This window comes from Anthonomus grandis, chromosome 5 (assembly GCF_022605725.1).
Source record: "Anthonomus grandis grandis chromosome 5, icAntGran1.3, whole genome shotgun sequence".
Classification (NCBI taxonomy): Eukaryota; Metazoa; Arthropoda; class Insecta; order Coleoptera; family Curculionidae; genus Anthonomus; species Anthonomus grandis.
In genome coordinates, this window is record NC_065550.1 from 19644918 (window position 1) to 19671551 (window position 26634).

General features: G+C 33.1%; 1 protein-coding gene across 1 annotated transcript; it reads right to left on the reverse strand.

The window, feature by feature from the left end:
- Positions 1–396: 396 nt before the first annotated feature.
- Positions 397–25995, reverse strand: LOC126736835 (zinc finger protein OZF-like). The gene is made up of 6 exons (XM_050441389.1): positions 25742–25995; positions 17366–17665; positions 17005–17287; positions 16662–16955; positions 16328–16605; positions 397–16273 (listed from the first exon to the last, which is right to left on the reverse strand). Exons 1-6 carry the CDS (start codon positions 25874–25876, stop codon positions 16103–16105), a joined length of 1461 nt encoding a protein of 486 aa, XP_050297346.1. The 5' UTR covers positions 25877–25995; the 3' UTR covers positions 397–16102.
- Between the last annotated feature and the right edge of the window lie 639 nt (positions 25996–26634).

The following is a 26634-nucleotide window of genomic DNA, read 5'->3' on the forward strand; positions in this document are numbered from 1 at the left end:
CTTGATTTCTCTTTTCGATAAATTGTATAATTTAGGAAGTAAAAACGAGTTGTAGCGACCAAAGTACCTTTCATTTCAAGAACTCAATGATCAAACGTGGTGGCAGCGGTGTAGTTTTGTCGCGCAGTAGCGTAAAAAAGCAAATTATTGCTTTTAGAGTAGAGGGTCGCTGTAGGTTCTAACCTTACCTATACATGTATTTTCAAGCTACACAACACAATCTAGGAACAGGGATACGTATCGAGATCAGCGAATGCGCGATTACCAGTTCCAGTAGTGTAGAGTATCATTGAACGCAAACCCTTGTTGAAATCAAACAAGGTATTTCTTTTGGTTAGATTAAAAAGTTATCATGGCCGGACAAAAAAATCAAGCAGGTGCAGAGGAAGCAAATAGTCAAGTCAAAAATAGCTTTATTGTTACATAACATAATATGTTGTTAACAACTCATTATATAAAACCTTAAAGATAGTTGACAACATAATTTTTTACAAAAATATAAAAAAATTTAAAATTCTTACATACATAGAATATAGAACACACGCAATACAATTAAAAAAGTAAAAGAAAAAGTAGTAAGAAGTCACATCACGCTAAGAAAATCTCGTCACTGTCAAAAAATTGTATTTAAATACTCGTCTAGAGAGTAAAATGCTTTAACAAGTAAAAGTTTCTTTATATTTTTCCTAAAACGTTTTTCACAATTTATAAGCCTTATATAAAGGCGTAGGTGGTTAAAAAGCCTTCTGCCCCCGTACACAATAGAGGACTTAATCTGCTCACTTTTTGGGATAGAGGTAAAGAGAAGCTTGTTCGGAGATTGTAACCCGAGGAGGGGGGGAGTCAAGCTGATGCCGATATTTTTTGTGGATAAGACAGTCTCCAAAATAAAAAGGCATGGCAATTTCAGGACAGAGTGTTTTAAAAATAATAGCCTACAGGGGCTACGAAAGGGAGCTACACACATGTAGCGTATGGCTCTTTTTTGCAAAATAAATAGAGAGCTGAACAAATACTGAGAGCACACGCCCCAAAACACAATACCATATCTCAGATGAGACTCAATAAGAGCATGGTAGGCAATTTTAGACACATCAAGTCCCAGAAAATGTGTTATTACTCTAATAGCATAACAGCTGGATGATAGCTTCCCTATTAAAAAGAAGATTGCTTCTTAATTGTCAGACCCAAAAATGTGCATGTTTCAGAAGGACTTATTATTTCATTTTGCGTGACAGTTGCGTGAAGTTACATTTAAAAGTTAAAATATTAGTTTTAGAAATATTAAAAGTTAATCTATTAGATTCACACCATGACTTTACAAGAATTCAATCAAAATGATATTATTTAACCTCTTGGGGTCAGTGTCAGGCCAAAGTATTGTTGTATCATCCGGAAAGATAGTAAATTTGTCCCTAATTGGAATTTGAGAGATATCATTGACATATAGCATGAACAACATCAGAACCAAGAACAGAACCCTGGGGTACACCTGCATCCGTATCCAGACGGGATGACATATCATTGTCAAAGAATACCCTTTGTGTTCCTCCAGATAGGTAAGAACGAAACCAGTCGAGAAAAACTCCTCTGAATCCATAGGTTTCTAGCTTCTGCAAATACATTCAGACAGTTTAAGGCTTCCAAGTGGTTACTGTCACAACTTCTGTTAGTGTAAGCCCACCAGACAAATTTCCTTTTTCTACTCCAGGTGCATGGACATTTTGGAGGAAAAGGTTTGAGAGATATATGACGGTATCCGGACAACTAAGCAAACCAGAAGAGGAAAAAATTACCATTTTGGTGTACATACTAAGAGAAGAATCAAAGCAACTTATGTCAGAATTTCCAACGCAGCCAGAATCTTATATAGAACTATTAGAGTGTTTTAAAAAATATTTCATTCCTCGTAGAAATATAATTTCTGAAAGGTTTCTATTTAATTCCATGGTTCAAAAACCAGGAGAGCCAATAGAGTCCTTTATAACAAATATGCATTCACTAGCTGAACATTGCAACTATGGCACTCTAAAAGTAGAACTTATCCGAGATTGTAGTTGAGATGTCGGATTCTAAGAGTCTAAATTCTGAGCGTCTGCCGCTAAAAGATCACTTGGATTTAAAAGAGTGCATTCTGATGGCTAAGCGAGCAGAATTACAAGCATCGCAGTCAAGGGAACTAATCTAGTCAAGTCCAGTCTACTAAAAATGAAAACTCAAATATTTCAGGTATTTCCAATCGAGGTAGGAAAAAAGCAACTTTCGAAAAGGCCAAGTTCGCACAGAGACGCACCCAATCCAACACCACTCTAGGGATCAATGCCCAGCGGCAAAATCTACATGTAGGAAGTGCCAAAAACCAAAATATATTGGTAGAACAGCTATAATAAAATTAAATTTGTTTACTCACATAAAAAGTCAAATTTTTCAAATTCAACAAGAGAATCTCTAAAAGTCAGTATCTCTTAAAGACAATGTCTTCTTTGGAAATATTTTCTAATCAATAGTAACAGACGAAATCTTCGAAACTTACAGGCACGCCCTTGTAGTGGAACAACATGGTTTTTTCGGATGGAGATCTACGACGACTAATCTGGCCATCTATCACAGTTAGGGTAAGCAGGGGTAATTGCGCTCAGGGGGTAATGCCGCTCACCCTATTTACTTGACACATACGTTGCATAGAAACACAGCACATGGGCTGAGACGCGAGGGGGTGATGTCGGTGCCGCCCAGCGCCATAATAGCAGTTTGCTTCCGTAGCCGTAAGAGTGAAGTGCGTTTGTTTCTTTTCGGCAGCTTTCATCTAATTTTTAGCGGTAAGTCAAGATTTTCAACACTTTTAATCACATGTATTATTATCTAAAGTACTAAGACATTCTGTTTTGTGATAATGTAAACATTGTTGTGCAATTGTATTTGTATATATTTTATGTTTTAAATCAAATATAAAACGGTCATTTGGGGTTATGGCGCTCAAGTGAGCGTCATTACCCCATTAGTAAAGGTTTTTTTTTCAGAATATGCCCAGAAAACGTGAAAGGACCACTGCCAAAGCGGCTTGGACCGAAGAAGACCTACTGCATGCCAGAACTGCGATTGAAAGGGGGATGTCGAAAAGACTAGCAGCAAGAACATATAAAATTCCATTTACTACATGAAGAGATAGGCTAAAGAATCAAAACATAGGCCGTCCACGACTGGGTCGTAAACCAGTTTTTAATCAACAACAAGAAAGTGAATTAGCTGAACAGGTTAAGCTGCTGGGATCAATATACTATGGATTAAGCGTTACAGATTTGCGTAAATCCGTTTACAAGTATGCAGAGATTAACAGTATCAAAAATAATTTTGATAAGAACAGCAAAATGGCTGGGTTAGATTGGGTGCAAGGTTTTATGCGACGCAACCCTTCTGTTGCTGTACGTAAAGCTGAAGCAACAAGTTTAAATAGGGTTTCTGCTTTTAACAAAGAAGAGATTACTCACTTCTACCAAATGCTTGGTGACCTAATGGAAAAGTATAGGTTTCCTCCTAATAATATATACAATGCTGACGAAACAGGGATCACAACCGTCACAGATCCGGGAAAAGTGCTTGCAGAAAAAGGGCAACGAAGAGTAGGCGCAGTTACGAGCGGCGAACGCGGCGGAAATATATCAGTCATGTGTGCCATGAGTGCGGCTGGGAACTTCGTACCACCAATGTTTATTTTTCCCAGGCAGAGGATGACACCGTTACTAGAAAAGGATGGACCGCCTGGTGCATTTTACACCCACTCCAAGAATGGCTGGATAAATGAGGAATTATTTGTAGAGTGGCTTAAACATTTTGCAGCATATCCAATGTCCTACAGAAGATTCTCCTGTACTCGTAATACTCGATAACCATAGCAGCCACATCTCCCTTCCAGCTTTTAACTATTGCAAAAAAAATCACATCGCCATGCTTTCCATTCCACCACCAGTGGCGAAGCGTACGAGTAGACAAGGTAGACAATGTCTACCCAAAATTATCCAGTTATTTGTCATTAATTTATTACGTAACTATTTCATGTAATTGTTGAATTACAATTAAAAAAAAAATTAACACAGAACGTAGTCGCTCCTTACTATTATTATATAGTATCTAAACGGCTATAATATCTATCTATCTATAATATCTAAGGCGCGCCCCGCCTGACGCACCAATTAAAATAAAAATGCAGGGCTGACACCCAATTGTATACGAGCCCCAGAAAGACACATTGATATTTGTCTTCCGAAATTTAGAGCAATTAATCGAACCATATATGCATCAAGCAGGTGTCAGAGGTCCGGCCTTATCAGCAATCAGCCTATTACGTATGCAAAATTTACTCACGGGAAAGACATTTGAGCTTTTGTCTATCGAAGTCGACCAGCTATTTTATTATGCTGTTGAGGGTATTGTTTATGGACACGCTTGATCTGGTTGGCCGCAATACATCTTACAGGTTTTTTTAGTGGTTATTTATGAACGACTGTTCGATATTAGCAATAGTATTTTAGTTGTGTTTTTATTTGTCTTTAATTAATTTCAAAATAATGGATATTATGGATTTATAAGTGATAGTTATACCTATGTTGTGTTTTTTTGTAAGTAGTATTTATTTTTATTTATCTATCTTTTTATGCTAGTAGTAATTATTTTTTTCTTTTTTATATCACTACATAATTTTCTCTTTGAGTTAATATTTCATGCGCTTTCATTCTCTATTTCATTAAAATGAATAATATTGAATACACATTTTTTTTAATTAACGATTTTTATTGTTTGTCTACCCGAAAAAAAAGTTCACGCTTCGCCACTGTCCACCACACAGCTCTCACAGAACACAACCTCTCGATGTGTCTTTTTATGGTCCCCTGAAAGCTGCTTATAAACACGAATGCAACATGCATATGAGGACACACTTAATGGCTACAATAACTCCATATGACGTCGCCTGTTTATTTAACAAGGCATATGCACAAGTTGCAAACATAAGCAAAGGAGAAGCAGGATTCCGAGCCACTGGAATCTACCCTTTAAATCCAAATGTTTTTACTGAACAAGACTTCTTGGCAGCATCTCTGATGGCTCAAAACTCAGAACAACCCACTCAAAACGAAAATGAAACTGGCGATAATCTTGGAGCTGCGCAAACTCATCACATAACGATCAATCAAGCACCTGCATCTCCAGTTACTGGTTCATCGCTTGATATGTCAAACCACCAAGATCATGAATCTCCTGCTCCTGATCCACTGATGGAAGCGCCAAATCAAAATCTTGAAGCTTCTGTACATGCTGCATCTAAGTCCCAGTCTATCAAAAATAAATCACCCAATTCTGGTCCATCTAACCAGGCACTTTTGGGTGAACAAAAACAAACTTATGTTTCTTTTTCTAAGATAGCAACAACACCACCAACTATTGCGTCAACTTCAAAGCCAGCTCAAAGGAATAGAAAACAACATTCTACCATATTAACATCGACTCCAATGAAAAATATATTAGAAGAGAAAGAAACGAACAAGAAAAAAAAACTCAATAAGACCGGAAGAAAAGATCAAACAAGAAGTAAAGTCACAGGAAATAATAGAAATAAAAATAAAAGTGGAACATCTTGCAAACGTAAAGTTTTGCAAGACAGTTCATCAGATGACGATGAACAAATTGAAAATGTCTGTGACGATGACAGTGATGATGAATTGAGTGTGGAAGGAAATGAATATAATAAATGCAATATTTGCGAAGAATTTGGAAGAAATAATGAAATGTGGTATCGCTGTACCTATGGCTGAGCGGTATTACCCATAGCCAGGGGCATTGACGCTCAACCCTGATTTTTTTTTGAAGTTTTCCTACTGTTTTTAGGTAAACTATAATTACGTTTTATGTTAACATATTGACACACAAAGAGGTAAACTTTTGTCATTTGTTCTTTATATCGTCAAATATTGCGTTTTTTCCTTAACTGAGCGGCATTCCCCCTGCTTCCCCTACACAGTGGAAAACACTGAATCAGGACTGCAAGTCGATGCATCTCTGAGATATACTGATATCTCAAAGGCATTTGACTGTGTGCCACAAGGCTCTCACCTTGGTCCAGTTCTCTTGTTATTTTTAAAATCTATAGTATCAGTGTTTAAAGTTTGTAAATGTCTACTTTAATGTCATAACATTGATTTAAAAATTTTTTGTTGCGCTAACAGCGTTGACGACTGTGTACTTATCAAGGAGGATCTTTCAAGATTATCTAAATGTATCTAAGTGTAAGATGAGATTTTATAGACGTAGGCAACAGGTTATGTACGAGTGTCTTAACAACTCTTTAGTCAGACCCTTCATGGAGTACAACAGTATAATATGGTCACCAGCATCAGTATCAGCAGCATAGGATCGAGAGTGTGCAAAATAGGTTTGCTAAGTTTTTATTATACAAACACCGATTTCCATATGGAGACATTCTCTATGCAACAAGAATACAATTAGTACGATTAACCACTTTGAAAAAGTGAAGAGAAAATGCAATAGCAATTTTCCTTCTAAAATTACTAAACCAAATCATCGACTGTTGCAGAAGATCACCGAGATGCTTGCAGAAATCCATATCAGAATACCACTAAGGTCAACACGAACTCGTAGCCTTTTTTACGAGCACCCACATCGAACAAATTATGGTCTCAATTGCTTTTTGGATCGGCTTGCTAAAAATTACAACAAAAATTACACAAATGTTAATTTAATTTCCTCATCAATTGGAACGTTTAAAAGACTTCTAAATTCATAGTTATGTCTAGCTTTAGGCTTATTGTTTTTTTTTGTAGGATACCTATTTGTACCATTTGGAGTGAGTAACTATGTAGAGTATGTTAATAATAAATAAAAATATTTAATTAAAAATGCAATATTCTAGTAACGTTGCCCATAATGTGAAAAGTAACATTAACCCATCTAGCCTAAATCCCCTATGTTTTAACGTTCGATTGATTGAGGGGTGCGAAGAGTTTGTTTCGAGAGGTTTTACCAAATGAGATCTGGGACATTTCGACGGGACTAACTAGCAAGAAAAAAAGACTTTTATGGTTCCTCTGTAAACTTAATTATATCTGTGGCCCTTTAGCCAAACTCATTAATCATTGTCTTGACGAGGGCTTCTTTCCTGATACTCTGAAGAGAGCTGTGATTGCTGTGGCTGTATTTTCAAAAATAAATCAGATTCCTCTAATTATAGACCCATACCACTTCTTTCTATAATTTCGAAGTGAGAATCTTAACATGTTTTAAATCTAAAAATTGTTTCACGGCCTTTAGAAAGAACCGTAGTACAACCTTGGTAACACTGGATTTAATTACATGGATCCAGGATGCATTTGAGAATCATTGTTACCTGGCAAAGTGCCAAGTACATTCAGTGAGTTAAATAAAGCGTCTGACTGCGTCTCCCACGACTTCATTTTAAAAAAATAATAGAAATATAACCTAAGCGAGAACACCATTAAAATGCTCTCCAGCTACCTTACAGAGTGCGGGTGATGGTGTGGACTTAGCTGAGAGAATGATTAAAGTGGGACTTCCTCAAGCCTCAATACTCGGATCCCTATTCTTGCTTATACATACCGGGTGGTGCGTTGCCGAGCGGAACATAGGAAATCCCATGTAAATTTTAAGGGGGTCAATTATTGGCTTCCCTGTAAATTTTACAGAAAAAATGTAAGATAACTTTTTGAAGAGACCAATCTGGCAAACCTTCGTGCAAAGTTTTAAAAAATTTTAATAAGCAAATCTTGAATTATTCAATTAAATGTAATTGCAAAATTACCAAATTTTCGGTTCGAATAAAACCAGACACCAGCCACCAGCAAACAATTTGTTATAAGGCTTTGTCAAATCTGACGTACACTCGAATACAAGAAATGTTTTTTTTTTTCGTTTTATCAATCTCATAACCATACATTCAAAGTAAGACACGTTAACATTATTTTTTTATCTAAACTTTTATTTAATATAACGATGAAGTTAAACCAATAACATGTATTATTATCGATTATTAAAAAAATTATTTTATCATACTTAGAATTTAATTAAACCAATAGCAGTATCTGAAATATTTTCAATTCACTTTCCCATCAAGCCTGTCTGGACAATTCAACCATTAAACCTATTGTTAGTAAATTCGAGTCCAAAGACATTGCAATAAATAATTGTAAATGTTTAACTCAGAAGATCGAAAATAGATCCGAAAGAAGAGAGAACAGAACTCTTAATATCTTACTAAGTGTGGAAAAATAAAATAAAATAACTTTTTTAAAAATAATAGAGAATTACATAAAAACATAAAGTTAATACATATTGGGAAATTTTATTACATTCTAACGAAATAGCGTTTTGTAACTGGTTTAGATTCTCAAATTTTACACTTTTATAAATGACACTTTTTAAATGACCCCATAAAAAGAAGTCATTCGGTGAAAGATCAGGTGACCTGGCTGGCCAAAGTATCCGGTGCCGTGGACCAATAATATTGCCGTTAAAAGCATTTTCCAAGCACTCTCTAACCATACGGCATTATGGGCCGGGCAACCATCCATTTGGTACCAGATCATTTGATCTTCCTGAACAACTTCTCCCAAGGTGGGTCCAATTTGATTTTGAAATAAGTCCAAATAGGTTTCAGCTGTTAGGTTATAGTCCATAAAAAAGGGTCCAATGATATGGTGTCCGATACTTCCCACGAATACATTTGTTTTTTGGGGATATTGTGTCCGAGTATGAACAAAGCGATGTTCATTTTGTTGGCTCCAATACCGGCAATTCTGAACATTTGGTTCATTGTTGAGGGTAAATGTATATTTATCGGTAAAACAAATATTTCTTAAAAAATTCCTATCATTATTTGCTCTTTCCATCATTTCAAAACAAAATGCCATTCTTCGCTCTTCATCTCCTTCCCGCAGCTCTTGATGTTTTTCGAATTTATACGAATAATATTTGTGTTTTTTTAAAGTGCGCAATACCGTTGTATGATGTTTATTTACCTCTTGCCCAAGAACCCTCGTACTAACCATCTTGTTTTCTTCCACACGCAGTAGAATATTAAGATCTCTGTTCTCTTTTTCTTCGGCTCTATTTTCGATATCCTGAGTTGAACATTTACAATTATTTATGACGGTACCTTTGGACTCGAACTTATTAACAATACGTTTAATAGTAAATGGACGGAATGGGCTTGGTGGGGAAATAAACTGAAAACATTTCAGATACTGCCTTAAAACTGTTTCCCGCATAATGCCACTTAATTATGGCTATTTTTTTGTCGATTAAATAATTCATACTTGATACTTGTTTTCAAATATCGACTGGCACTGATTTATTGACACTTTTCCTCACGTCAGTGACAATATTCATTTTACTGGTGCCTGTTTGGTTTTACCTGAACCGAAAATTTACTAATTTTGCAATTACGTTTAATTGAATAATTCAAGATTCGCTTATTAAAATTTTTTTAAACTTTGCACAAGGGTTTGCCAAATTGGTCTCTTCAAAAAGTTATCTTACATTTTTTGTATAAAATGTACAGGGAAGCCAATAATTGACCGCCTTAAAATTTACATGGGTTTTGCTATGTTCCGCTCGGCGACGCACCACGCGGTATATACTTAAATGATCTACCACAAGTTTATCAGGAATGATTTTTCACTCTCTTTGCGGACGAGAGAACTTTCACTTGTGCACATATCGATTCGACTACTGCACCGCAGGCGTCTGGGGAGGCACTCTTGAGGCCTGAACAGTGGTTTGCAAATAAGCCTCTCCTTAGTGCTGAAAAAACACTGAGCATGATTTTTTCCATAAGAGCCCTTCCAAATGGACCTGGTATTGAGGATGTAAAATTCCTAAGGATGCAGACGGAATCTACCACTTTTCTCGTATGAAGACTTTCTGACGCGTCTCTGGTTCCGTTCTCAGATAGGCCTATTTTTCTCTTTTCCACTCCAACAGAAGTTATGCCATCCTCGTCTGGGGTCATTGTGCTAGTGTTCAGGCTGTGTTTTATTTCAGAGGAGGATGGTGCGAATTGTGACAGATTTAAAGCATAGATGAATTATTAAAGATAATATTTTAAGCACATAAGTGACAAATTTAAAGCATAATCTATTAATGATAAATATTTATCATGTAAATATTTTTTGACGACGTCTCTGGTAAAGATTACTTGAGAGTCGGTGAAATCAACAATGCGATCGAGCGGTGTTGCGATGTTATTGCCTTTTTCTCTAATATACGTTATCTACATTAATTTAACTTTGAGTGTTGACTGCTTTATAGAGCACCTTATTATATTTTATTAAAAAAAAATGCGTCGGGATGAACCGAATTCTTATGGCATAACATTCTTTAATAAATTGCCATCCACAATATGTGAACTACCTCTCATAAAGCATAACAAATAAATAATATCTTTATATATATATATATATATATCTTTATATATATATATATAATATACAGTAATGGACAAAACTTTATAGACAAACAAATCTCTTTACCTAACATAATATTTTGGTAAATCATTAAAATATTCATTTATATTATAAAAATTGTAAATATCAATAAAGATAAAAATATGTATAAGTATTTGTCTCATGTAAACAATAGACCAGAATGTTATTTAAAAAGATTAAAAATACTTTTTCTTGAGACAAAAGTATATAGACAATATTCCTCTAAGCAATATTTTGCTTCAGTTTGATGTGAACCTTAGTTTGTTTCGCACTTAAAACATAATTTAAAATATTTTTAAAGTATTTGTAAGGATACCGCGTGGTTTCGAAATTTCTTTTGAAATAAAAACAAAAATTATAGAGCAGTTTAAAATGGGTCAGCGACAAATTACTATTGCAAAAAATTTAAATTTAAAACGCAAAGCCGTTTGGACAATTATAATTAAATGTAAGCAGAAAGGAGTTATTAAGGAGTAGACGGCCAAAAAAACTTAAATCGAGAGCGATGCGACTCATAAAATAGATTTCTTCAAAAGCTCCGTTTAAAACAGCAACAGATATAAAAAAGGATATTCAAGGGAAGGGACTACCAGAGGTTTCTACTAAAACAATACGGCGAAGGTTAGATGACCTTGGTTATTATGCACGCCGCCCCAGCAAAAAACCTCTTCTCTCCAAGAAGAATCGGATGGCCCGTTTAGAATTTGCCCGTCAACATCTTTATTGGACAATAAGTGAGTGGAAACGAGTATGTTTCAGCGATGAATCCAAATTTAATATTTTTGGAACGGATGGTATTCGGTATGTCAGACGATATACATTAATATATATAGAACATGGCGGCGAATCTGTGATGATTGGGGGTGTTTTCCGGAGTTTGGAGTAGGTCCTATACATAAAATTGAAGGTCTTATTGAGAGGTTTTTATATGTCAATATCCTTAAAAAAATAATGCTACCCTATATGGATGTAGCACATGCCACTGAGATCAACGTTTCAACAAGATAATGACCCGAAACACACCTCTAAGATGGCTAAATGATTTTTCAGGGATGAACAAATAGTTGTCTTGAAATGGCCGTCACAGTCCCCTGATCTCAATTCTATTGAGAACATGTGGGAACACTTGAACAGGAAAATTAGAGATAACAAGTATTCCAATAAACATGATCTTTTCACGGCTTTGGAAGAAAAATAAAAAGAAATATGTGGCATGGACTCTAAAAGATATTTCACATATCTTTTAGAGTCATGCCACGAAAATGCCAGGCAGTTATTAAGAACAACGGTTATGCGACAAAGTATTAAGTATGTTATTTTAGAAAAAACATATTTGTTTGCAGAATTTCATCCAACTTCTTAATTTTTTTTACATTTGTCTATATATTTTTGTCCCTTAACATTTAACAATTTTTTTTGTAGTAAATGAGTAATTTGTTTATGAATTTGTATTTTATAACAATTAGGTACTGAGGAATTATTGTTTTTTTATTTGGGTTTAAATAAAGGTATATTGGGTGAAGCATTGTGTTATAATCCTTTGTCTACTTACACATTACACTATTTATTTTACACATATATTACACTACTTTACACTCATTTTCAAAATTCAAAAAGAAAATTTTTAGCTATATATCAACATATATAATAATGTTAATTTAACTTATTGATGTTAGATTTTGGATTAAGAATAAAAACTAGAAATAGATAGGGAAGAATGTTCCACAATCAGACAAAGCATGTAATTTTTAAATTCCCGCCGAAAGTTTGACGTTTTTCGTTCGGATAGTGCGGTTATACACGCCGATGTGGTAAACAAAGTTTGAACGCTGTTCTCTTGGTTTTGTGCATTTTTTAATAAAATATATATATAATAATCGTTTTTCAAGGTAAGTTTTTTCTATCGTTGATATGATATTATATGCTCTAATTTTTCTTCTGAAACTAGTAATACAAAAACAACCTTTACGACAGATTTTGGGCTATTTTGTCGATATTTTATAAGCAAGTTTACTTTTGTAGGTTATGTATGAAGGTCACAGTTAAATTTAATTTTGTATTGTAGGTTGTGTTCCACCTTCTGACAGATGAAAAATGGCTCGAGGACGTCAGCGAAAAAGCGATAAAGGGCAATTTGAGAAACAATCCATGAGAGCTGCTGTTAGAGCAGTCATCGAAGAGAAGATATATCTTTAAGACAAGCAGCTAAAAGATACAATTTAACATTTCAAAGGGTTTATGAATATGTAAAAAGGAAAAAACAGAATCCCACCAAAGAGATTAAAATGGCTCCAAATTATGCTTGTAGAAAAGTTTTTTCTGAAAATCAAGAAAAAGCTTTAGCCGATTACGTATTACCTGGCTCAAAAATGTGTTACGGACAAACGGTCATTAATATCAGAAAACTGGTTTATGAAATGGCAACTATTAATAATTGTAAAATTTCGGAAAATTCGCAAACAAACAAGGAAGCTGGACGCGAATGGTTCCTTGGATTTATGTCCAGAAATGCAGAATTAAGTCTTCGCCAGCCGGAAGGATGTAGCCTCTCCAGAGCGACATCATTCAACAAACACAATGTTGGACTTTTTTTCAAAAATTTGGAAAAAGTGTTTCAGAACCATGGAAATTTTTACAGCGGTACAAGAAATTATAATTTAGATGAAACTGCCACCACAACCGTCCAAAAACCGAAAAAGATTGTTGCTCAGAGAGAGATCAAGCAGGTCTCTTCCTGCACGAGCGCCGAACGAGGTTTACTGGTCACCACTTGTATTATATTAGCATCCAAGAATACAATACCACCAGTCATGATTTTTCCACGAAAAAAGTTTAATCCTCGAATGACTTATGGAGCACCGCATGGTACTTTGGGATTGGTTTCCGATTCTGGATGGATGACTGGTGAATTGTCTCCGAGCGTTGTAAGGCACTTCATTAAACATACGTCCAGCACAAAAGAAAACCCTTCTCTCCTAATTTTTGACAATCACAAGAGTCATCTAACGATAGAAGGAATAAATCTAGCCAAGGAAAATGGAGTGATCATTTTGACCTTACCGCCACATACTTCCAACAAGCTGCAACCATTAGATGTCTCGGTGTTTTTTTCTTTTAAATCATTCTACAATACTGCCTTACAAACATGGCTTTTAGAGCACCCTGGGATACCTGTTTCTATTTTTGATATCGCTGGCTGTGTTGCTTATGCATTTGAAAAATCGATGACACCCGCTAATATCAAATCCGGATTTCGAAAAACTGGGATTTATCCCTTCGATAAATCCATATTTACAGATGACGACTTTGCAATTAGCAGCGTAACTGATAGGAATGTGGATCAAAACAATGAAGAAGCTCAACGACTTATGGATCCAAATCAACCATCAACATCAAAATGAATTGAAGAAAATATAATATCAGACTCCTTAGTTTCAGTATCAGTTAGTTTAAACACAACACCTACACAAAATCACAAAGAAACTTTCGTAAGTCCACAACAATTTAAAGGATACCCAAAAGCTGAAGAACAAAAAAATCAGAGAAAGAAGAGAGAAAAAGCTAAAAGTATTATCGCCACGGACACTTTAGAAAAGATCGCCCTAGAAGCGATTGAAGCTAAACAAATGGAGCGAGAAAGAAAAAAAAGTGTTAAGAATAAGGTCGTGAAAAGAAAAGTAATCGATGAAGACTCAACAGACGAAGAAAATGAAGACGCGGCGATGCTTGTAACCGAAAGTTCCGATGATGATATTGATTTTGTAGGAGAAATCGATCCACCACCACTTCTAGATAAGCTTAATAAAGAGCCAGAAGTTGGCAATTTTAATTTGATAGAATTTATGAACAAAAAGAAAAAAATTTATTACATAGTTGAAGTGTTCTGTAAAAAGGATAAGGAATGCGAGGTCAAATTTTTGAGAAAGTCCGTTAAGTATAATAACAGCTTCATTTACCCCGAAATAGAAGACGTCTCATTGGTATGTTTGGAAAACATTAAGATGGTGTTACCAAAACCAGCACATGTGGGAACAACAAAGCGGCAACAATCTTATTTGAAGTTTGAAGTAAATTTTTCAGCTTTAGAAGTTCGTTAAAACATTATTACCTTTTGTCTTATTGTGGAACATGCAGTGTCTGAATGTGCTGAACAGACAACTGTCCTTCCTTTGTTAAACAAACTTTTTTTTTAATTAGATTTTGGTTTATGATGTTTGTTCTACCATAAAAACTTATGTTTAGCCTTAATTTATTTTAGTGATAATCATATTTTGGTTGGTTCAATAAACAAGGTCAATACTTAGCAAAATCTATTTTGTGTCCGATTGTGGAACACTCTCCCCTATATGTTATTCTAAGCGCAAAAATAACATCTTCAAAGCAAAAAAAAATTATTAACATTCTTATTCCTAAAACCGCGTCTAAAAAATTTGAAATGACAATACCGCAGACAAAAGCTGATGTCCTCTTGCGAAATGTCGTCTTGACAAACGACTTTGTGTTTACATTCGACATTTGTGAAGGTCTGTTTTTTCTTTACTTTCTGGTTGAAAGAGGAAAAAGATTGAGTCATTTCAGTGTTTTTGTGAACTGCTACGATAGTAGAAACTTATGCCGTTTGTGCCGCACCATGGCAAAAGGCGATTTAAGTCTAATTTTCCACAAGTAAATATTGATATGTTATTGTCATCATATCAAGAGACAACCGTCGTCATAACCGTAGAATAATAAAGACTTATTAAGAAATCTTAATTTCTTTAATTTAATTTCCATAAAAATGCTTTTTATTAGATATATACTCTAATTAAGTACGTTAAAAAACGCACAAAGAGTTCATAAACGGTAATATTGTTTAGAATTTAAAGCATAACGTCACTGGTAAATATTACTTGTGTCGGTGAAATCAACAATGCGATCGAGTGGCGTTGCGATGTTATTGCCTTTTTCTCTAATACACCTTATCTACATTTATTTAACTTTGAGTGTTGACTGCTTTATAGAGCACCTTATCATATTTTATGAAAAAAAACTGCTTCATATTTTATTAGAGAGGAATAGTATTGTTTTACGCCTGTCAAAATAAGTGAGAAATTTTTATGATATTATAAAGTCTGTTCTTTCCATTTCTACGTAAGCATTTGGCATCATTGCATCAGAGACGTTGCAAGCAAACTGCCCATGGTTCCATGGCAATGCTAATTCTAGCCTTTTAATGTTCTAAGTTTGTCTATATACTTTTGTCCATTACTGTATAATACTGTCTCATCAGCAAGGCCTTTTATGATATTAAAGAATTTCTAGAATTCCAATTTTAACTATATTATTTTAGATTGTATATTTGAATTTTATCTTAGTGTAAGTTTTATTAGAGTTTCGCTTAATCTAACAAACCTCTTGTAATATTAGTATAATTTTAAATTTAATTGTAATGTCTTATCATGTTTTTGTTGTTTTACCATAGTTTGTAATTACTACTATATCTGACTGACTTGTGTAATCACTATTCTGTGTTATAACACCAATAAAGAATTCGAGTTAGTGAAGACGTTGGACACCCTGTACAAATAAATATGAATACTTTCAACTAATTTTTATGTTTCTTCTTCTTTCACCGCATCTGCCTTATCTTCTTCCATATGCTCATCAGGTAACCCAACCAGATGAGTTTTTGAATGCTTTTTCAGAGTAGTTGAATCACTAAATGCTTTAGAACATACCGTACAAACATATGGCCTTTCTCCTGTATGATATCTTAAATGAACCTGTAAAATTGTAAATTTTAACACAATAATCTATCAATTTACAGCTTTACATACCTTTAAATTACTGTTGGAAGCAAATGTTTTATCACAAAAACTACAACAAAAAGGTTTTTCGCCGCTATGCACCCTCATATGTGACCTTAGATGTCCAGCTTGTGTAAACTGTTTGTCACATAAGTCACACTGGTATTGTCTGATACCAGTATGAGTAACTTGATGGTTATTATAAGCACTTTTATGCTTAAACCTTTTACCACAGTGCGGACACTCAAAGGGTCTGTCCCCGGTATGTACTCGCAGATGTGACTCTACTTGATGACTAGTATTGAATCCTAAAATATTTGTCTAAAAATTATTTAGGATTATATGGAAGATTAAAATTTTATACCTATGCCACAAAAGTTGCACAAAAACCTCTTAACTTTTCCTGAATCATGAATAGGCATATGGTTATCCAAGGCACCATTACTAGCAAAAATTTTATTGCATATATTACATTGTAATTGCAGGTATTTTTTATCTGTTGTCGGCTCAATATCTCCATTGAATAACTTATGACGATACACATGAATAAAATGATTTGCGTATCTCTTAAATCCTTTACCACAATAATCACATATATATGGATTATTTCCTGAATGGATATTTTTATGCTCATTCAAATTGTGTGCTCTGGAAAACTCTAAAAAATTAAAAGATTCCTTTCAAGTAGTACAGAAACACTATATTACCTTTTCCGCATTCATCACATTTGAACTTTTTGACTCCAGTGTGAAGCGCAATGTGTCTTTTTAAATTCTGTTCAAAACGAAATTCTTTTTCACATTCAGTGCATTTAAATGGTGTTTCATTGGTGTGACTTCTCATATGATTTTTTAATTTATATAGGTATTTAAAAGATTTTCCACATTCTGAACAATTCCACTCAACTAATTCACAATTGTTATTTTTCATGTGAATTTTTAAGTCTGCCTTTTTACCAAATTGAGTTTTACATTTCCGGCACGTAGGCTTCTATAATAAACTTATGAGATATTACAGATATAAAACTCATTACATTGTTAAAACATCATTTTTCAAAGTTGTACTTGCCTTAAATTTTTTATCAATATCCTCACCAGATAAATTAAAGCGTTTAATACATTTCGTTTCTACAACATTATCTATAGAGTTTTCATCCTTAATGTCATCAAAAAAGGATAAATCACATTCATAGCTTTTTTCAATAACTCCCTGGCTTATTTTTTCCCATTTAAGTTTTTCTTTCTCTTGGAATTCATTAAATGTTTTAATATTGTTTTGTGCTTTCTGAATAAAACTTAGAAATGTATGAACCAGTTCAACACAGGTTTCACAAATATTTTGGGATTCATGTGGAATATCCTCAGGCAGCTAAAATATAATTATATAAGCATTTTTAATATATCACTTATTATTATATGATCAATATAAAGAATAATTAACTGTCCAACATAAGGCATTCGAAAAGTTTCTACACTCATATTTTTCTTAAGATCTGTTTTATCTATTAAATTATTTTATAAAAAATTAAAAATTCCAAGGATATGGCCTAAATTCAAAAAAGATTCCAAAAATAACATTTATTTTATCTAATATCTTTAAACTTTGTGAAATAAGTATATGTTATAACACGTAATAAATGAGAGGGGGCTATTATATAATTTGTTTAGACATTTTTAATAAAGATAATTTCCCATATATTTTAAGATATTCATCCTATATGCAACTTAATGTATTTCACCCAGCGTAAAACTTGGAGTCACTTGATAAAACTAATAAGATTATTGACCAATTTAAAATATTTCAATTAAATTAATCATCTACTTTATGGTTTCAAAACAAAGCTCTAAAAGCAAGCATCAATAAAGTATCTGCAATTTGTTCAAATACAGGGATAGTAAAAAATATGTTGTACTCAGAACTTCACATGGAATCCAGGGTAAATATTATATTGTGTTTGCATTACCTCTGCACCACCATAAGGTATGTAGGCCTGTGACCCAAAGAGGTATGTTGTCTTTCTTTGAACTGGTTTCCTCATATGTGTGTGTGTCTGGACAGTACAAAAACAGAAATGTTGAGAGGGAGTTTAAGGACTTTCAAAAAGTTTATAGAGCTGCTATACAGGAGGCAAAAATAAAACCCAATGATAAATTCATCTCATCAGCTTCTAATCCAACTAAGGCCGTATGGCAAGTTGTTAATAGTAGTGTAGGTACGTCAAAAACGAAAAAATCTCATGAAAGTACTTTAACGGCTGACGATTTCAATAATTTTTTTTCACGTATTGCCCATAATACTGTTAGAGACATTCCACTGTCGCGGGGTGACCCAATGCAAAGTCTCTCTGTTCTGGGTATGCCGGAGAATGTGTTCTCTTTCTCTCCTGTATCATTCATAGAAGTAAGAGAGATTATTGATGGCTTAAAAAATAAGACTAGTCAAGACATCTATGGGCTAAATGTCAAATTAATTAAGTCTGTTAAAAACATTATCATAGCTCCAGTAACAAAACTAATAAACAGATGCTCCAGTGAGAACACTTTTCCAGGTGTGCTCGGATCAGCCAGGGTAATACCAATTTTTAAAAAGGGTGATCCTGATAGGCCCGAGAACTACCTACCGTCCTATCTCCTTGCTGCCCATAATCTTAAAAATCTTTGAAAAATGTATTGCTGCTCAACTTGTGAAATTTTTTGAGGGTAACAATCTTTTCACATCCAGCCAGTTTGGTTTCAGGAAGGGTAAAAGTACCACTATGGCCATTTTAGATTTAGTTGATTACTTGTTAAATACTTTTAATAACTTGCAATATGGCAGTGTCTTGTTCTGCGATCTGAGCAAGGCATTCGACTGTGTTTCCTATAACATATTGCTGCAAAAACTTTCTAAATATGGACTCAGTCCCAACAGTGTTAAACTTCTCGCTTCCTATCTGGCCAATAGAGATCAAATGATAAGTGTTGGTGGGGTGTCATCAGCAAAAAGTTGGATAACCATAGGTGTTCCCCAAGGATCTGTTTTGGGGCCTATCCTCTTTTTGATCTATATAAATGATCTACCATTAACTGAACCATCTGGTAAATTCGCCATTTTTGCTGATGACACAAGAGTGGCATGTGCCGAAGATACTCTTGAGACCGTAGAGAGGAAATTGAGAGTATTGCAGGGGGGAATTCAGGAATGGTTTAACATGAACCGATTGCATCTCAACGCAGACAAGACCAACAAAGTTATTTTTACTCTGAGACCAGCTGACATATCAAAGGATTTTTCTATTACGTTTCTGGGAGTTTTATTGGATCCTCTACTTCACTGGCATTCCCACATTAATATTGTTGCCGGAAGGCTAAAAACATCTATATATGCCCTTCGTCGCCTAGCTGGATGTTTATCTGAATCTGGCTTAAGAACAGCCTATTTTGGCTTCCATCCCATAGCCACATATGCTATTCTAGCGTGGGGTCATGCCCCACAAACAAAAAGGTTGTTTTCACTACAAAGAAGGGCAATCAGAATTTTGGGTAGGCTGGGTTGCAGGGAGGATTGTAGATCTGTTTTCTCTATGAAGGGAATACTTACCCTACCTTCCGTATATAAATTGGAAAATCTTTTATGGGTACACAGGAATAGGGATCGGTATAAAGTAAATGGTAATATACACAACTATGGTACAAGAAACATAAATAGGCTAGTTCCAATTTACCAACGCTTAACAAGGTGTCAGAGTGGTCCCGGATTTCTAGCTATTAAGTTATATAATAAACTTCCTACCGACTATGTGGATTTAGATTTGGAACGTTTTAAGAATAAAATAAAACAAATTCTAGTCTCTAATGCCTTCTATTCAACTGAAGAGTTTTTAAACTTTACATTCTATCTGTGATATTGAGTACCTACCTATATATTGCATTTTATTTAAGACATATTGTGATTATGTATTATTCATAGTATGTATATCAATCATTGTGTTTTGGTTTTAATGCGTTTTATGTAGTGTTTTAGGAAAAATTTTATTATCAATTTTTATAAACAGTCACTCTATTTTTTAACTTTGTAATTCTTGACTTGTGTGAATACTATTTTGTATATTGGCATTAATAAATTGATTGATTGATTGATAACTAAGTATAATGTGCTGGTTCTGCTTTATGTATTATATTCTTTTGCTAATGAAATATGATTCCTTCATTTATACAAAAGTAGTTCATTATACTTTCATTGAGGTATTTTGAAAAATTAATGTATTCAGTAAAATCTATAGGCTCTCCAATAAAAAATACAACTTAAATTTCATGTTTTTGACACTAATAAAGTTTTACAATGAAATTTTGCTATACAAAATAATAAAAATATTAATTAGACTAATATTACACTAGATTTTTGAACATCTATTTTAAGAAGTTGAACCAGATGAATATTTATAATATAAAGTAGAATAGAATAGAAATGTGCTATATTATGTAAGGTATACAATCTTGAGTACAAGCATTTTTATATCTAGAGAATACATATATAATTTAAAAAAAAGTAAAGTAAATTATATCATGATAAGCTATATGAAAAATAAAATATACAGGATCTATTCAAATGTAGAAAAAAACAACTGGTTAGCAATATTATGAAATTGAAAAAGAGTTAAATAAGAACTGAAGCAAGGCTGAAAATGATAAAACTTAAACCTAACATATATGTTTATAGAAAAACAGAACAATCAACATTCATCTAAATTATAGACTTTACACACTTATTAAGACTCTACACAATAAAAAAAGCTTAAGTTTTCACTTGAATTACTTAGAATTAAATAGAAGAAATATATATTGTAATATGGTTGTAAATTTTCCAACTTAAGTACATACATATATTAGTGAGTTCCTAGTAAGTAAAGATGTAGGAATGGGTAAAACATCTCTTATTTCACAAATCACATAAGTGGTGTCATGTCATCTAGCAACATAAAACTTCTGGTAGTGAGAGTTCTCCATCAGGTAGAAAAATGTGTAAAGACCATATAACGCTTATGCCTTGTACAAATGCTTTTGTATAGAATAAACTTTGAATTTTTGTTAACGGAAAGGCAAAAAAGTCATGTGCGTTTGGTTTTACCATCCTTCCAGTTTTTATAGAGGCCAAAAAATGTGTGAGTTGATAAACAAATCTTTCCTGCATGGTTTAAGAATCAATTTGTATCTAGTGTAAGACAGTACCTTCGAGCTAACAATTTATAAAAAAAAGGTTTTGCTTTTATTAGACAATGCCCCAGTCATTCGTCAGAAGACGAACTTAAAAAGTGAAAATGGTAAGATTTTTGTCGTTTATTTGCCTCCGAATTATACGGCATTGATTAAGCCTGTAGATCAGAATATCCTCCAAAATATGGAAATCTGCTATCGCAAATAATTAGTGAACTAAATTGTGTCTCAAATACTAAAAAATATTAACTTACGAGATATAGTGTTTCTCATCTTGTTGGAACAATATTTCTAAGAATTTAATTAAGAAGTTATGGAAACCAGTAACGCTCACTCTTTTGCTCACTCAAAACTAAAGATTTTGATCCAGAAGATGACATCCCCTTAAGTGTATTATTAAACCAGATTACTGGAGACGTTTTCAATGAACCGGCTGTCCAAGACTGGGCAAAAGATGAAGAAGATGCTGAATTATTATGGCAGGGAATTACGGAAACAGGGAATCAGGAAGAAGATGACGGGGAAAATAATACAAATAATGACATACTGAAGTACTTAAAGCATTTAACAAGTGCATCCAATGGGCAGATGAAAATGGTATTAATACCCAAAATAATATGCTGCTGCGAAAACTGCACGATAAAGTTTCTATTCAAAAAATTGAACAGAAATCTAAAGTTGATTATGTTAAACAAAAATAATATATACATATATATGTATAAAAGTAAATACATTATGTTTAAAATATTATAACAATAAATAAATTAAATACAAGAATATGTATACCTTAGTTTTCATCAAAAAAATATTGTCTCGCATAACCCGACCGTTCGTTAAACCGGATGCTTCGAAAGTCCGGCTTCAATTGTATATTTATACTTTTTAGACATCTTTCCCTAGTTATCTAAATTTGTTTGGGCATGAATTCTAGACTTCACATGAACTATTTTACTTGAGTTGTTCTGTTTGATTGCTATGTATCGCGTTTATATTTGTATCCGAATATTTATAAATAATAGTATAATGCCATAAAAAAGGGAACAAATAACGTTATCAATAAAATAAAAAGCCGATATTATTAACCGATTAGACCAGACCGTGGTCATCGTGGAAAAATATTAGCAAATAAATACGAGGTAGGAACATCAACAATTTCGAATATAAAAATTTATTGGTAAATGTAATTCGATGCCCAAATCCCAAAAATCTTTACGAAAAGCCGAATATCCGAAAATGGAAAATCTTTTGTAATCATAGTTTTGTACCCAACGATCAAGACACATTTCAATTTCTTACGAAGTTTTGTCTGCAGAAGAAAAATAGTTTTATATGGAATCGTGAGGAAATGATTACTTTAGAGCTAGCAAGGGCTGGATTTCGAATTTTATAAACAGACATGGGCTTTGACCTTTAAAAGTGTGCGGAGAAAAACTATCTATTGACCAAAATGTCGTTAACACTTTCTTAATTGCATTTAAAGATAAGATAAAACAACTGAAACTTACACTTACACAAATATACAGTGCTGATGAGCTCTCTATTGGAAATTGTTTCCTGAAAAAACACTGGTTCGTTCCCCGAAAAATAAGCAAATAATGTTTTACTTTCCTAGCATATTGCAATGCTGGGGATTCACAAAAATTAAAGCTTTTGGTGATAAGAAAAGCAAGAACTCCAAGGGCATTTAAAAATGTGAACTTAACAGTTGAATACAAATCATCTACAAATGCGTGGAAGACTATACAGATTTATCTCAATTGGTTTCATTCTTCATTTATTCCTCAAGTTAGAAGTCATTTAAGAAGTTTTAATTTGCCTGAAAAAGCACCTCTAATCATCAATAATGTAGAAGAGCTTACTAGTGAGAATTTTTCCTTCCGCCAAATTGTACAGCGTTGTGGCAACCTATGGACCAAAATGCGATCAGGCTAACAAAGTTATTATATACGGTAACGTAACAGTCTTTTAGCCCATATTTTTTTCTAGCAATGAGGAGAATATTGTTAAGTTATTAAAAACTTTGAACGGTATGTCTGCTATTTAATGCGTGGAAAAAGGTCCCTCGTCAAGTCTTGGAAAAGTGCTGACACAAAATTATGGGTCATGTAGAAAGAAACATCGAAGACATTGATTATGATGCCTAAGATATAATTCCTCTGGGTCAATTTCAATGCAGATATTGCAGGGAATTTATTGTTTACGATTTTTAAATTTTTTTTTTTACAAATAGTATTTAGATGTTTCAGATATGCTAAATGTCCTTACAGAACAAGATCTTACGAAGATTGAAATACGCAACTGAAACGTGTTAAAAATGATGTGGAGGCAAAAAGTTTTAATCTGTTCATAAAGTGGACAGAGGAAAATAATATTGCACTACATGATATTTTGGTACTTCAAAGGTTAAAAGAAATGATATTTCTTATGAATCAGAAAGAAGCTAAGCAAACAAAAATTACAAATTACTTCACAAAATAATATAAAATATGTTAATTTTATAAAATCATTTGTACATTATATTTTCATAAATATCATTTTCTTTTTTCTTTTCAAGTACAATGTTTTCTAGATGTTTTATCTTAAATTTTTAATAAATAAAACTTTTTGCTTCAGTAATCCAAATTATTTACTTACTGGATCAACACGGTTTTTATTAGTCCGGATTAATGAGGTTGCATTGTATCAGATTAGATTTTTTGCCTTCCAATTGCACCACTGTGGTGCAATCAATAAATCAAGGCATAATAAAATGCCTTAAAACTTATTATCATCATATTTCATGTATTGCCTAATTCAAGGATTGGATAACGAGAAAACTTTCAACATAACAACTTTAGACTTGAAGAAATTAATTGCATAAGTAATTTCTTCAAGTTTCAATTTTCTTCTTTCTATCATACATAATTGCTTTTGGGTGGGTTTACTCTTGTTATATGCATAGTTTGTTAGTTGAGTTGTATTTTTTTTTATTACCATATTACTTATAACTGTCTTTTGTATTGGGATTTTCCTCTTGGACAATAAATGAATAAATAAAATAAAATAATCTTGGAATGAAGTTTCAACAAAACACAATTAAAAACTGCTTTCAACATGCTGATCTAGTGAAATCAACCGACAACTTTGATTCAGATGATCGCCGGCTGCTGCATCAGTGGTACGAGAAATACAAAAGTGTTGATGATGATGAGTGGGATGTCCCCTTAAGTGATTGGTTGCGAGGTCACTGCCCAGATATAACTATTGTAAAAAAATATCTTCCGGAACCAGATAATTTTGCCACTATCGACAATAATTTGGTAGCAAAGCAGACCTTAACAGATAGTGACATTAGGGTTAAAGTTGTAGAGTCAAACAATTTTATGAATGATCTTATAATTATATGAAGTTCTGATAATTAAACTGGAGAAGGTGATGGACAAGTAAACAAACCAATTCCAAGTTATTCTGAAGCATTTTGTGTAATTAAAACTAATACATTTCTTACAATTTATGGATTACAGATCTGACTATACAATTTTACAAGCCTTATTAAAAGTTCTTCATTCATATTATATCTTTTTTGTATTACTTCCCTAGTATGAATTTTTAGTTAGTTTGGTTCTTTAGTTAAACCAAACAAAAATTTACATATTCATTTTTATGGGTTTCTTTTATAGCAATATCTCCAGGTTAAAAAGTACTTATTTTTTTCTCTTTAGATGGTACATTAAAACTGGAGCTCACAGTTGTAAATACTTCATAACAAAATTAAAAATTGTGGAAACCTGTTTTAAATGATGTATTTCTTATCTATTTGATAAAACTTATACTAATACTTGGTTTACACACCCTTATCTGGATACAAAAGACCTTGAAATAGTATAACATAAATTTGTAAACTTCTTCTTGTGCCACACTGTTAATTGCAGAGATTAATTGTCTTTCAGTACTATTATTATTAGCTTTTATGCTCTTCTATATATTCTAGTTGTAGAAAAGAGATGAATATGGTTGCCTTTATATTATTCTAATTTGCAATTTATTTGGTAACTGTGCCTTTAAAAGGCTGTGCCAGAAGCATTTTTAATGAATAATGATAAATGAGACCACAAAATAAATTATTAGTGACAGGAACTATAAATACTTATTACTTAAGTAAATATATTTTATATTGCAGTACTTGAGTATAGAGTATAGTGTGGCCTTTAGAGAGTGCAAGTATTGTACAGAATAAATCCTAAATTCTAAATTGTGAAACAAATATACCAACCTTTTCTTCCGTGATTTTTTCAAATAAAGCCCTTGTATAGGGCACTTCAGAAACATTATTAATTTTTAAATTAGTGGATAAACAAAACATGCAAATTTTAGAAAATTTAGGAACTGTTTCTGCTGTTACATCCATTTTGGTTAAATCTATTTATATAAGATAAATTCACACTACATTTTAGATAGTTTGATAAACAAGGTCCCGTAGTAAATAATTTATAATTTTTTTTTTACTTTCTGTTTACTTGCTTTGACATTTCATATTTTGACCCCAGTCGATGGGACCCTGGAGATGAATTGAGGGGGTCAGAAGCCAAGGGGTCCAAGTCGAGTTTTTTTCAATATCGAGCATAGAGTAATTAAAAGTATATATTTAATATTCATTTCTCTATGATATCGAGTTAAGTGCAGAAATCAAAACTTAATATATACATTTACTTGGTGGCAAAGAGATCCAAGCATAAAACGAGTCTTAATGGATCCATCTATCAATAAGAAAATGTACTACTTACCATATCTTAACAGTTGTTCAGAGCTAAACGGGTCCAAGTATACTTGGATCCATTTGCAGCCAAGGAAACTGTTATATTCTGTTATTACTAACGATTTTGTCAGTCAGTTGTCGTACTAAAATCGTGAAAAATAGTGATCGAAGTGCATTTTTAATTTCAAAATGCTTACATCAGACGATGAAAGAGGTAAGTACTTATTATAGCAAGAAAAATTTCTATTTAAAACAAAAATTAAGGTACATATTTTATGATATCAATTTTTTAAGGTTATGATAATACAAATCGAGTTTTCTTTTCATTATAGCGTTACAAATTCATATAGAACTAAGAACATAATCATAATAATTGCATTCTTTTCGTTATTATTTAAATACCTACAACA